At 34.6% G+C, this 11,588-nt stretch overlaps 2 protein-coding genes across 6 annotated transcripts; one reads left to right on the forward strand and one right to left on the reverse strand.

Annotated features, from left to right (window-relative positions):
• Positions 1-1,008: 1,008 nt before the first annotated feature.
• Positions 1,009-3,244, forward strand: LOC117344701. Its single transcript, XM_033907529.1, has 3 exons — positions 1,009-1,213; positions 2,025-3,056; positions 3,237-3,244. The coding sequence occupies exons 1-3, from the start codon at positions 1,009-1,011 to the stop codon at positions 3,242-3,244; spliced, it is 1,245 nt and encodes a 414-aa protein (XP_033763420.1).
• Positions 2,387-7,414, reverse strand: LOC117345032. 5 transcript variants are annotated; one of them, XM_033907960.1, is made up of 6 exons: positions 7,232-7,414; positions 6,605-6,758; positions 6,057-6,210; positions 4,829-4,985; positions 4,433-4,529; positions 2,387-4,054 (listed from the first exon to the last, which is right to left on the reverse strand). In XM_033907960.1, exons 4-6 carry the CDS (start codon positions 4,936-4,938, stop codon positions 3,404-3,406), a joined length of 858 nt encoding a protein of 285 aa, XP_033763851.1. In that variant the 5' UTR covers positions 4,939-4,985; positions 6,057-6,210; positions 6,605-6,758; positions 7,232-7,414; the 3' UTR covers positions 2,387-3,403. The 5 variants fall into 5 exon arrangements, with proteins under 5 accessions (XP_033763851.1, XP_033763850.1, XP_033763848.1 ...); XM_033907959.1 differs by having other exon boundaries at positions 6,057-6,226; XM_033907957.1 differs by having other exon boundaries at positions 6,057-6,226; positions 6,598-6,758.
• Between the last annotated feature and the right edge of the window lie 4,174 nt (positions 7,415-11,588).

An 11,588-nucleotide genomic window follows, 5' to 3' on the forward strand; every position in this document is an offset into this window, starting at 1 on the left:
GTCACTATTGAAAATGGAAACCAGCAAGCAATCACAGGTCTATTAAGTGTTATCAAACACATGTTTATAGCAGATTTTATATTAAGGGTGTATGGTACCGAGTTATTTCTGTGATAAATGGATTTCTGACTAAATAATTATGTTTCTGTATGAATGTTTTCATTTCTAATCAGCAAAGACAGCCATCATTATTTTTGTAGAGTGGTTGTATCCACAGTTTGGATAGACGGAGGTACCAAAGGACAAACAAGGTATTATCGGCCAGATAGATAAAATGTTGTAATGTGGTATATATTGCCATATATATTGAATTGATACAATGTATATTATGTTAATTTGAAGACTGTGTCCAGTATTGTGAGATATAATTCGTTTGTTAATCATAAATCAGATTGCTTGAATAACCATCATTTGTGATACTTTGTGAAACTGTACCTCATTATTCTAAATTACATGTGTGTATTATAAAACCTTTTGGTTTATTTGGTTTATTTTGTTTAATGTCCTATTAACAGCCAGGTTCATTTAAGGATGTGCCAGGTTTTTGAGGTGGAGGAAAGCCGGAGTGCCCGGAGAAAAACCACCAGCCTACAGTCAGTACCAGGCAATTTCCCCATGTGGGTTTTGAACTCGCGACCCAGAGGTGGAGAGCTGGTGTCAGGACACCTTAACTACTCAGCCACAGTACATGGCCCCTATAATAAACACTGACCATTTGTGGTGCTATACTGCCTTTTATGGTGGTATCATAACTTGTTCTTGTCACAGGAGTGAAAACATATTCTTCTGTTAGCTGTTAGGTATTATGAGGAGAAGTATTGAACATAAGAATGTTTAAAGGTAATTTGATAATAGAATATAGCAATATACAATGGGGTTCATCGGCTGCATTTTTTGCCGCCAGATGGCGTTTGTGCTCTAGTTGGTATGTTCTCGAAAGACTGAAGAGTTCCAATACACTTTTACAAAGGTCAAGCTGGTGTAACTTTTACGTAGCGTTTGTAAAATATGCCATATTATTGTTGCGTTCCCGGTTGTAAATCTGATGGAAGCGGACATACATTCCCTTCTGATCCAAACCTTAAAAAGTTATGGCGAGTTGCTATTCGTCGTGTCGACGAAAAGACTAAAGGTTTATGGGAACCAGGCAAACATTCCAAGGTCTGTTCGGAACACTTCTTGGACTCTGACTACGTTCAACAGACTCTACTCGGTAAGGATATATCGATATTATCGCTGTATACGGCCTTCTTCAGAGGAAAGACGAACTTTTATAAAGGAACATTAAAACGTTCATTGATAAGATTGACTTGTTATGATTATGCCGAATGAAATGTCGTGTGTCAGCATACATGTAATATAACCTACCTTTGTCTTGTAAGTTGGGACTTGTCACGAAATGTTACCCGCTTCCGGTTCAGTTAATTATTATATACATAATCATAATTGCGTGAAGTTTCTTATCTGGATACAGCAGTGTGATCACACACCTACATGTATTTTGTTTTAGCTGAAATAGATGTTAGAAAACGAAACTCACCGTTTTTTCTGTTATAATGACAACATTTCACTCATAACATTAATTCACATAAGCGTTTTCCAATCTGTTAATGAAAAAAATACACTTACTCCATTTCCAACCTAATATCATTTTATTATATTGCATGTATAAAGACACCAATAAATGACCAGATCATGTTAATATAATTCAGTTTAACTGATCTATATTTTATGTACATGTATATAGACATTACTAAAGATACAACATCATGAACATGTAGTTAACACAATATTATCACTTCATGGGATAGCAATAACATAAATATATCAAACTGAACATTAGGAACAATATAATGCATTTACCTGGTATACACCAGATAGATATTTCACCATTTATGAAATCTGAAGGGTTCAATATAATTATGGTCAAAGTGTAATTTACATCTAGCAACACCCAAAAGTAAAATACTGCGAGTGTTTTTTTCTCATCAAAGACCTTATCCTTACTTGGTGTTTTATTTCAGGAGAACGCAAAAGATTAAAACCTAATGCTGTCCCTTCAGTATTCTTACTCTCATCTAGAAATACTGCCAGTCCTTCTGCTAAAGCACGTAGTGAACGTCAAAAGAGACGAGAAGACATAGTAACTCCTAGTGATGTAGTGCCCACCCCTAGTGTAGGAGACAGTGTTATCATAGAAAGTGAACCTGAGATAATGATAAATACTCAACATGTTGAAAATGATCAATGTCAATCATTCAGTGATATGTCTGTTCAGTGCGAGATTCAAGGGGGAAGACAAGGATATTCCATCGAAAATTATCGCAGCTGTCCCAAGATGCTCAAATACTATACAGGTTTCGATGACTACGACCATTTCATGCTGTTTTTTAATATACTTGGTCCAGCTGCACATGATTTGCAGTTCAAATCCTCTGTCTTGTCACCAGAAAATCAGTTATTTTTAACACTTATGAAGTTACGCAGAGCAACAGAAAACATTGAACTTGGTCATCTCTTTCATATCAGTGAAACCACTGTTTCAACTCTGCTAAATGTTTGGATAAACTTTCTATATTTTCAATTGAAAGAACTTGATATTTGGCCCTCACGAGATATTGTGGATGAACACATGCCAGAGAACTTTTCCCAATTTAGCAATACAAGAGTTATTTTGGATGCAACTGAAATTCCGATTCATAAGCCACGCAATGTCAATGCCCAGAGCGCTACATTCTCCTCATACAAAAACAAAAACACTCTTAAGACTATGGTTGGGTGCACACCAAAAGGTGCTATTTCCTACATATCTGATGCCTATGGAGGCTCTGCAAGTGACCGTCAGATTATTGAGCGCTCTCGTCTTTTACATGATCGTTCAATGTTTGATTCAGGTGATAGTATCATGGCAGACAGAGGAATCATGGTGCAAGATCTGTTTGCATCACGTGATGTTAAAGTAAACACACCAACTATGCTGAAGGGCAAAAGTCAGTTAGATGCAGAAGATGTAGTAAGAGATCGGCGCATTGCTTCCAAAAGAATTCATGTTGAACGTGTGATTGGCTTAGCTAAAACCTTTAAAATATTGAATTCAAATCTTTCACATTCAAAGGTTGCTCTTGGATCTAGAATATTGTATATATGTTTTGTTATTCAGAACTTCAGACAATCCATAGTAAGTTAAATAAGTTGACTTTCAAAATCTTAACCTTTCATCATCTTTCTTGTTCCAGGAATATAACAGGCTAGCCATTCCAAGAAAAAAGTATTTGAAAAATGATTCTTGTAAAGCATCTGTAATGACTTTAAAACAACATTGTACAGGGTATTTGTAACATAAAAATACTTCTGGGTTTGCCATTATGTGAATTATGGCATATATAACTTAAAGATTGCAAAACTACATTTTCCCTGCAACAAATTTTCTGTAGTATTTCTGGTAAAATAACTCTAATTTTGGCAGCATACTACCTGACCAAAAAGAATTGTCAACATAAATTTCCTCTACAAAAATATCTTTAAAAGTATAGACTACAAAAAAGCACCTCTGTTTCTTACAAATGTTGAGTTGCCCTTGAATTTGATAAAAATAATTGTGATTTTGCTTAAGATGCATGTCTCCATTTTCATCTTTTCCTAAAAAAGGAAAGTTGCTATTTACAGAAATTGCATTATTTCTACCTTTATATGGACACTTGATCTCTACAATGTCACCCTGACTTGTTATGCCATCTGGTGAGGCAGCAAGGAAGTTGTTATCAATGTCCACTCTCAAACCACACAAGTTGACTGTTATACCATTAATTTCTTCAAATTTTTTAATAGCAGCCCTCTCAAAAGTTTGTCCATGGATGATGGCTGGTGAAGTGAGTCTGGCTGGCCTGAAGATAGACTGGCACAGTTTTTCCTTATTTCTACGGTCTGTTGCCTTACAAATCTCGCCAAATCTGGAAGATGTCAAACGCCATCTTCTCTCCTGGTGCCATTTCTTGCACACACTTTGCTTCTTTGTAGTTTCTTCAATCTCCAGGACTTCTTCCATAGATGACACCTATAGAAAACAGAAACATATTTTTATTGTTAGGATTTAATTAATGTACCAAACATTGGTTATCTGAGTTACTTGAACCTCATACTGAACCCAATTTCTTTTCTTTTGAAGAATTCGACAACTTCACTAATAATAAACTTTGTGAATAACCCATTGGTATAATCACTCTCTCTGTATTACTTTTATGATCCCATTCACTGAAATTATTTTCTTTAAAAGTACAGTTTCTGCAATATCCCTCATCAAGTTATCAGTATTTATATTTTGGAAGGGAAGTGGCAGAAAATGGTTTTAAGTATAAGTCTTTGACAATCATGTATGTCTCATTAGGAAATCAAACATTATATAACATATTTCTTTGATTTTTGATAACCATACCTTAGTTCCAGTATCAACCCAATGTTCTGTCATTGGTAGTGTAGTGTAGTCATGGTCTCTTGCTGCCACTTGTATATTTGCCTTCGGCATAAGATATCTGTTTCAAAATTACTGAATGTTATTGTATGTATGCATTCATTTCCAACTATATATTATTTAGTAATTTCATAGTACAAGGTGTTGCATTGTCTATAATTTTGCTATCAAGTATTAGTCTGGATATAGAATGGATAAAGTTTTGTAGAACTTTTGACATCATTGTATAATGATACTAGATAACTTATAATAGTGGTAATTTATGGCTGCTAAAATGAATTAAAGATGTAATATTTTTACCAATGTTAATAGATCTAATTACAATAATGCACTTCTATGATTAAGTGTTTATCATTTTACCTAAATGCAAGGTCCTTGGATGATACTGCACAATAGTTGATCACTTGGCTCCTTACAAATGAGTTGTATCCATTATTGCCTCTGAACCTCTCAGGTCTTGGATCATCCATGTTAATGTCGAAGTTGGATTCAATATCTTCAGCCTTTACTGGTGAACCTGTGACAGCCAAAACTGATTAATGTTAGTTACTTTTAAGTTTTCATTGGTGAAGTTCAATATTGAATACAGTAACATACAGCGAATAATTATACAAATGTTTAAAAAAAAAAAGATATATAAATAGTGAGTTGAGAGTTGTGTTATATTGACCTACATGGTCTGTTGTAATGTAGTGAACTTATGTATTATATATTCGTTCAGAGATATGTAAAATTCCCCTAAATTGAGGTTGTATATTCTGTTAATTATAGCCATCATACTGAAATGAATATACTAAACTAAAATAAAAAAGTTATCAAAAGTAGCTGATATGGTTTACTTTATTTTTAAGTAAATGCTTATTACATGGTTATTATGATGTAAATCATTAACTTATCACTATATATCATTTCTTATGACAGTATGTTTTGGATCCATGAAAAAAACAGCATAATAATGAAAAACAGAAACAATTTACTAACAACAACAACAAAAAGTTTTGTGGGTGTGGCCATTGACTTTAGTAACATGTTACCATATCAGTATAACGTTCTGAAAAGGAACTGAACATTTTCAATTAACCTAAGGCAGATTTATAAAACTATGAGTTTCTTTGAAAGCTTCAACTTTGTAAATGGACATTCAGCAATATAAAATGGAGCCATATTTCAGAAATGACTATCTGCCACTGGTTTATTGATTGGTTAAAAAACACAAGCAAATTGAACGAACACTTCTTTTGTTATTGCCTTGATAATTCTTCTTCGGTTTGTGAAAAGTTTGTAGATGGTCTGTACAACTTCCCCGAATAGCAAGCCTACCAGTTTCAATAAACTTGATAAGCACAAGGAGAATAGCTGCGATATGCTTGCATGTCCCACACGGACCTTTGCCAGCTGGACATTCACAATCAGTATTTATTATTTCACCATTTGCCCCAAGTCTAATCTTGTAGTTGTAAGAAATCTGTAAAAACCATACCACATTGAACGAAATTACAGTGTTGCAAATCTTAAGTCATGAAGCATTGTTTCAAGAGTTAAAATCATGTGATTTTTTTTCTGGTGTATTGCAATTGTGTAAGCTTACTTTTTTCTTCATTGCCGCTGCAACTGTTCCGGTCAGAAACACATCATGTCCATTTGCTTTGAAGCTGCATGCCTCAACCCTTCCTGATTCCATTAGCAAGCTCCCTTTGGAAATAGCCTGAATGTCTGACTGGCATTGGTTGTCTGCTGCCATTCTATACAGAAAATAACCTACAAAAAAGTTTATATAATTCATAGGTTAGGATTATGTACAAACAAAATTATATTAAAATGTAAATGATGATTAAAACTCAGTGATGATGATAAATAAAATGTTAGTTTCATCCAATTTAATTCAATTGTTGCAACAGTTTTACATATGTTTACATATTATGTCCTGTAAAGATTAAGCCATGTGTTTGTTACTGAATCACTGTGTTACTCAATACTGTATCAATGTTATAATCATACAGAATGTATTCAAAGGATAAATATTTTTATATACACTGAATATGCAGGCTTCTCAATGTAAATCACACACCAATGTATGTAAAAATATGACGAGCAATGTTTAATATAATTAAATAAAATGTGCAATATACCTTCTACCTGTGCCATTCCAAGAGTTGGCAATTGATTTTTGTGGTCAAGTGTCAACTGCCGAAACCCGAATATCCCTACTGGCCAATTAGGCAACGCAGGAGGTCTTGGTAAAAACGCAACATTGTCCCTGAAGTTGTGGTTCCTGTCGTATGCCTCTAACCTGAAAATAATATGCAACAATACACTTGAAACTTACAATTATTACATTTCATATGACAGCATAGTTTTCCAGAAAACATATTCTAAGTATAATTTGCAATAGACAACTCGGTGAATTGTAATTTGTCAACAAGTAGTTATACTTGGTGCCTACTCGCGATCGGTGCCCTGATAGGATCTCACAGGCCTACGCAATATTCTTATCGCCGCACAAAATTATTTGCCCATTATTAATTTATAGGTATACATACAATCATTTCGACGTCAATTAACCTAAAAGTGGATAGACTGTATTTATTCGTGTTATGAGAACCATCTAACGATTTTATTGTGATCGGGTCTCGACATCACATGTCAAGTTGTTTCACTGTCATGTTGACAGCTCGTTCTTCGCATTTGACTTCCTATTCCACTTTTTATGAGTAAACCTACCATGATGAAAGATATTCATATACACAAAATATCAAAGTTTACCTTTCAATCAAATCTGCTTTCCTCCCCCGCAATACTGCACCACGCTTCGCTAATTCCAACTTCAGCCGCTCAACTTTCCAGCCGTCATACGCCATATTGTTTACGTTTACGTTATACCAACTAAAACACGGGCGCCCCCTAGTGACGTCAAGAGGGATAACTCCCCGATGAACCCCATTGTTGACTGTGCATGAGGTTAAACCAGGTTTTATCAACCCAATATTTCTGATTATCACTGAAGCCGCCAAACATCTTTAACATCTGATAATGTATTTATTAAACTGTTTTAATGCAATATTACATGACTTTAAGAACCTCACAATATAAACACTGCCATCTATACGTTATTTGAGATTTTTCAGACAAATTGTTTTAAAATTCAGTAGATTTATTTCAATGTTGAATATTACAATGTTCATTTTAGAATTCATTGCAAGAATGTATATGATCTGTCAAAAGTTTACATAGACTGTCAAAAGAAGAAGAAAAAAAAATCAGAATCTTTCAAGAAATTTTGATCAATTGAGAACAATTTTCAACCAATATTATGTCATCGTTTTGAGAAAAAAAAAAAGAAGAAGAAAAAAAAAAGTGCTATGCATTTTTGGTTATTCTTTTGAAAATCAGTGAAATTAGTCTTAATCTTCACCATAACTTTTAGAAGTATTTTTGAAAGAATTCACAATTTTCACAGACAAGTAGTTAATGCCTAGAGAACTGCAACTCTCAGTTAATGCCTAGAGAACTGCAACTCTCTCAATTAATTTTCTTAAGGCTTATGTCTGAGAGTGGGTGAGGCTATCTAGATTTTTTATGTAAGTACCACGTGATCAGAACAGCAGTTGAGATTTTGTATACGAGAGTGAAACATGTTATGGTTAGTCGTTGCCATGAGTGTTTGTTCTTAAATTCTCACCAAAGCGACGTTTAAGAAATAAAGTTTGCTTTGTATATTATGTACATGACTTACTATATATATATACTGCCTGTAACATTGTAGTGTGAAACAGTTATGTAAACTATTGGAAATCCTTAAGATTTTCTTTCCCATTGTGAATATATTATACTACCTGTTATCTGTTTGTACATGTTCGGACCATTACTGGACCACGTGTCGAAGTTTTGACATGACTGTCATGCAATACATTATTTATTGAAAGAAATAGATTAAAATGCTATATTACAACTTGTCATTTCTATTTATTTCACAAAACGATATGACAAAAATTGGAAAATAAAGGCCCAGGCAAAGGAACTTGGCACTGTTAAGTTAAAAAATATTTTAATTTAGATTGTGGCAATATAAGCCTACAGAGTGCACATTGCCCCTGTGAATGAAATGTATTTTGCGTGCGAGAAAGAATGTCGCGTGCAAGCTGTTAGCCCTGTATGGCAGCTCCGGCTGTAAAATCCCCTGGGAGTAGAGAAATATATTTTCTGGTCGCTAAAGGCCAAATAAACGCGGATGATTATAAATGTGAATCGCTTAAAGACGGCCATGCTGCTGTGAATTAGCAGTATACAAGATCTATTAGTCGTAATTATAAAATAATATCAATTATTCTGTACTTAGTTGTATCAATACATCTACTTCCGGTAGCTAAAGGTCTCTGGATATTTTAGTTGTTCTGACGCCAACTGACGTTTCTCAATCGCAGTGTTATCATCTGTTGGAATATCCATGTATCGTGTAATTATAGCCTTTTCAGCCTAACTATTTGCAGCGCTGAAGGATTTAAGACGTAGTATTTTTCATGTTGGTATACCTATCACTATAAAATTCTTATTGATAGGTACTCCAACGATGTTAGAGGATAACACGGCGAGAAACCTGTGACAGGCGTCGGGTAACGTCGGTTGGCTTCAGAGCCAAATAAGTGAGAGACCCTTAGCTAGCTGAAGTAAGTGATAATGTGCTACTTACAAATGTGCGTTTCTTTTTACAATCATTGATATGTGGGAGAACCATTACGACGGTTTATGCCACCATGGTTGTGAAATTACATCCGTCCCCTTCATAGACCAGCGAACTTTCCCCCCATCAAATCATTTCACCAAATTTACCTTCATTTGTTCATCTACTGTATATATAAACAAAAATGTATTAGGGTATGGAGGCTATAGATGAGATTAACTTTACCATTACCGTGGTAAAAATAATGTTACCCGCTTTCTTGAAACTCTACAAGTGTGAATGAGCAGAAAATCAATTACTTAAACGAAGAAAGAATGAACCACTGGGGGAAAAAATGGAAAGAATGTAATAATTGTTTAAAATTATTTTAAAAAAGAAACTATGTAAACGAATATATATCATGTGGGGTAGTAAGAAAAAAAAAAAGAAAGAAAGTAAAAAATGGGTTTCTGGATCTAATATCCGATCAACTGGAGCAGAGGTTAGATGATATGAAAATCGAAGGAAAATGAAATGATACTTCAGCCTTCTGTTGGTTACTGCTGATTATATTCAACTTTACTAGGCTACTATGATAACTACAAACGCTTATTGTCTTGCTGCCATCATTCATTATTTCCTCTAGTAGTAAAATAAGTACTCTCAACGTGGATCCCGGTGCTGTAGCATTAACATAATTTATCAACGCACACAGCTTAAATGTGTTCCTGAGTAGCATCAATGTATAAAAAAAAATCGGGTACAAAGCAGGGCTTTTCTCTCCGTGTGATATTAACCAAATAGATATTCATTAAAAAGGATAATCTCACATTGACGAGAATGTCATACCGACAACAATAGAAAACAATACAAAGAAAACAATGGTTTAAGTACCATCCGCATTGGTCTGAGTTGTTACTAACGCTGGATAGAGAACGCCACTGGTTGTTCCCATCCAATCAAATAGCCTGACATGGACAACAAAAAATTAAATGACTATAGTAATCACACATTGTGTAAACATGAGGATTTTGCTCCGGACAGATTTCAGAAAATGGTTATCTGTGAAGTGGATGCAGGTGGGAGGGGGACATCTAAAAAGTTAGTTTGATTGACAGCTTTGATGCAATCAGCTTCAGAAGAGGTACAGAACAACCAATGCACGACTCTAGAGAGCGTTAAAGACAGAAATCATGAGCAATTATATCACCTGTAGGGCACATTAAACCACAACCAGTATCCCGCTATAAAGGACAAAGATATGCGTTCAGTGCGTACATCGGTCACATCCTATCCCTGAAGAGTAGCGCAAAAATAATACTATAGGGCTGTGAGCGTGAGCATCATATTGCTTAAAAGTGGATGTTATCAGGAAGTCTTTCTGACCATAACAACAAACGTTAGGCTGGTTTGATCTTTAATATGAACTAAACTCATGGCGAAACATGCCGAGTTTTACAGTCCATCTACTATTGCAAATGATATAAAGTTATTTATGAATGAAACAGCATCCGATAAATATTGTATCATAAATGTTAACTATTTATTAATCAGACATGTCCTTGTTTCAGTCAGCTTGTTCTTATAGGTAATAATAAAGTGAGCTTGTAGTGTAAAGTGCAGTACTATTGTCTGTGATCACAATGACTCGCCACCACGAAAAGGCTATTATCCCTAAGGTACACGGCCGTGTATATATCACATTATCAAATAATGCTCTAAAGTCAGGGACGATTTGATATTCGTATTACTTGTGCCCCAATTCCAACACACTATATTTAAATATAGCTTTAGTAGAATCGTTACGAATTAGACAGATTGCATTGGTGTCCATAAGATATAATCTTGGCGTAACGTAATCAATGATATATGTCATTAGATATTAGTTTAAAGACAAAAGGCGAGCGCGTATCATGCAGTGCTATGCAATACACGTATGTCTTTGAAAATAACATAATTTTATCTGATCATGTTATTAGTGTTTAACCCTTGCTGTGTTCAGTGTAGGTATGTCTGATTCACGTTTGTGGATTAGAAAATATTTATATTGGCACACATATTCGGATAATGATACATAACGGCTTATTAAAACCAACATCCGGATAGTAATTTATAGTGACTTATTATAAATAACATTCGGATAGAGATTTATAGTGGCTCATAATAACCAAAATTCTGACAGAGAGTTTTAGTGGCTTATTCGGGATACATCGCTGCTTATATCAAACATTCATCGGTGTGAAGTTATGTCAACATACGACATTCAACATTAAAAAAAATATTTTGTGTCTTTTCACTGGCTAACGAGGGATCTCGACATACGACAATCAACATTTAGATTTTAAATGATGTTCAGCTCGACATACGGCATTCAACATTCAGATTTTGAATGCTTTGTAGCGCTACATACGACATACGACATTCAAATTTTTTTAGTCGTTTATATAGTGCATTACAGTGCCA

The sequence above is a fragment of the Pecten maximus genome, chromosome 16 (genome assembly GCF_902652985.1).
Source record: "Pecten maximus chromosome 16, xPecMax1.1, whole genome shotgun sequence".
Taxonomy (NCBI): Eukaryota; Metazoa; Mollusca; class Bivalvia; order Pectinida; family Pectinidae; genus Pecten; species Pecten maximus.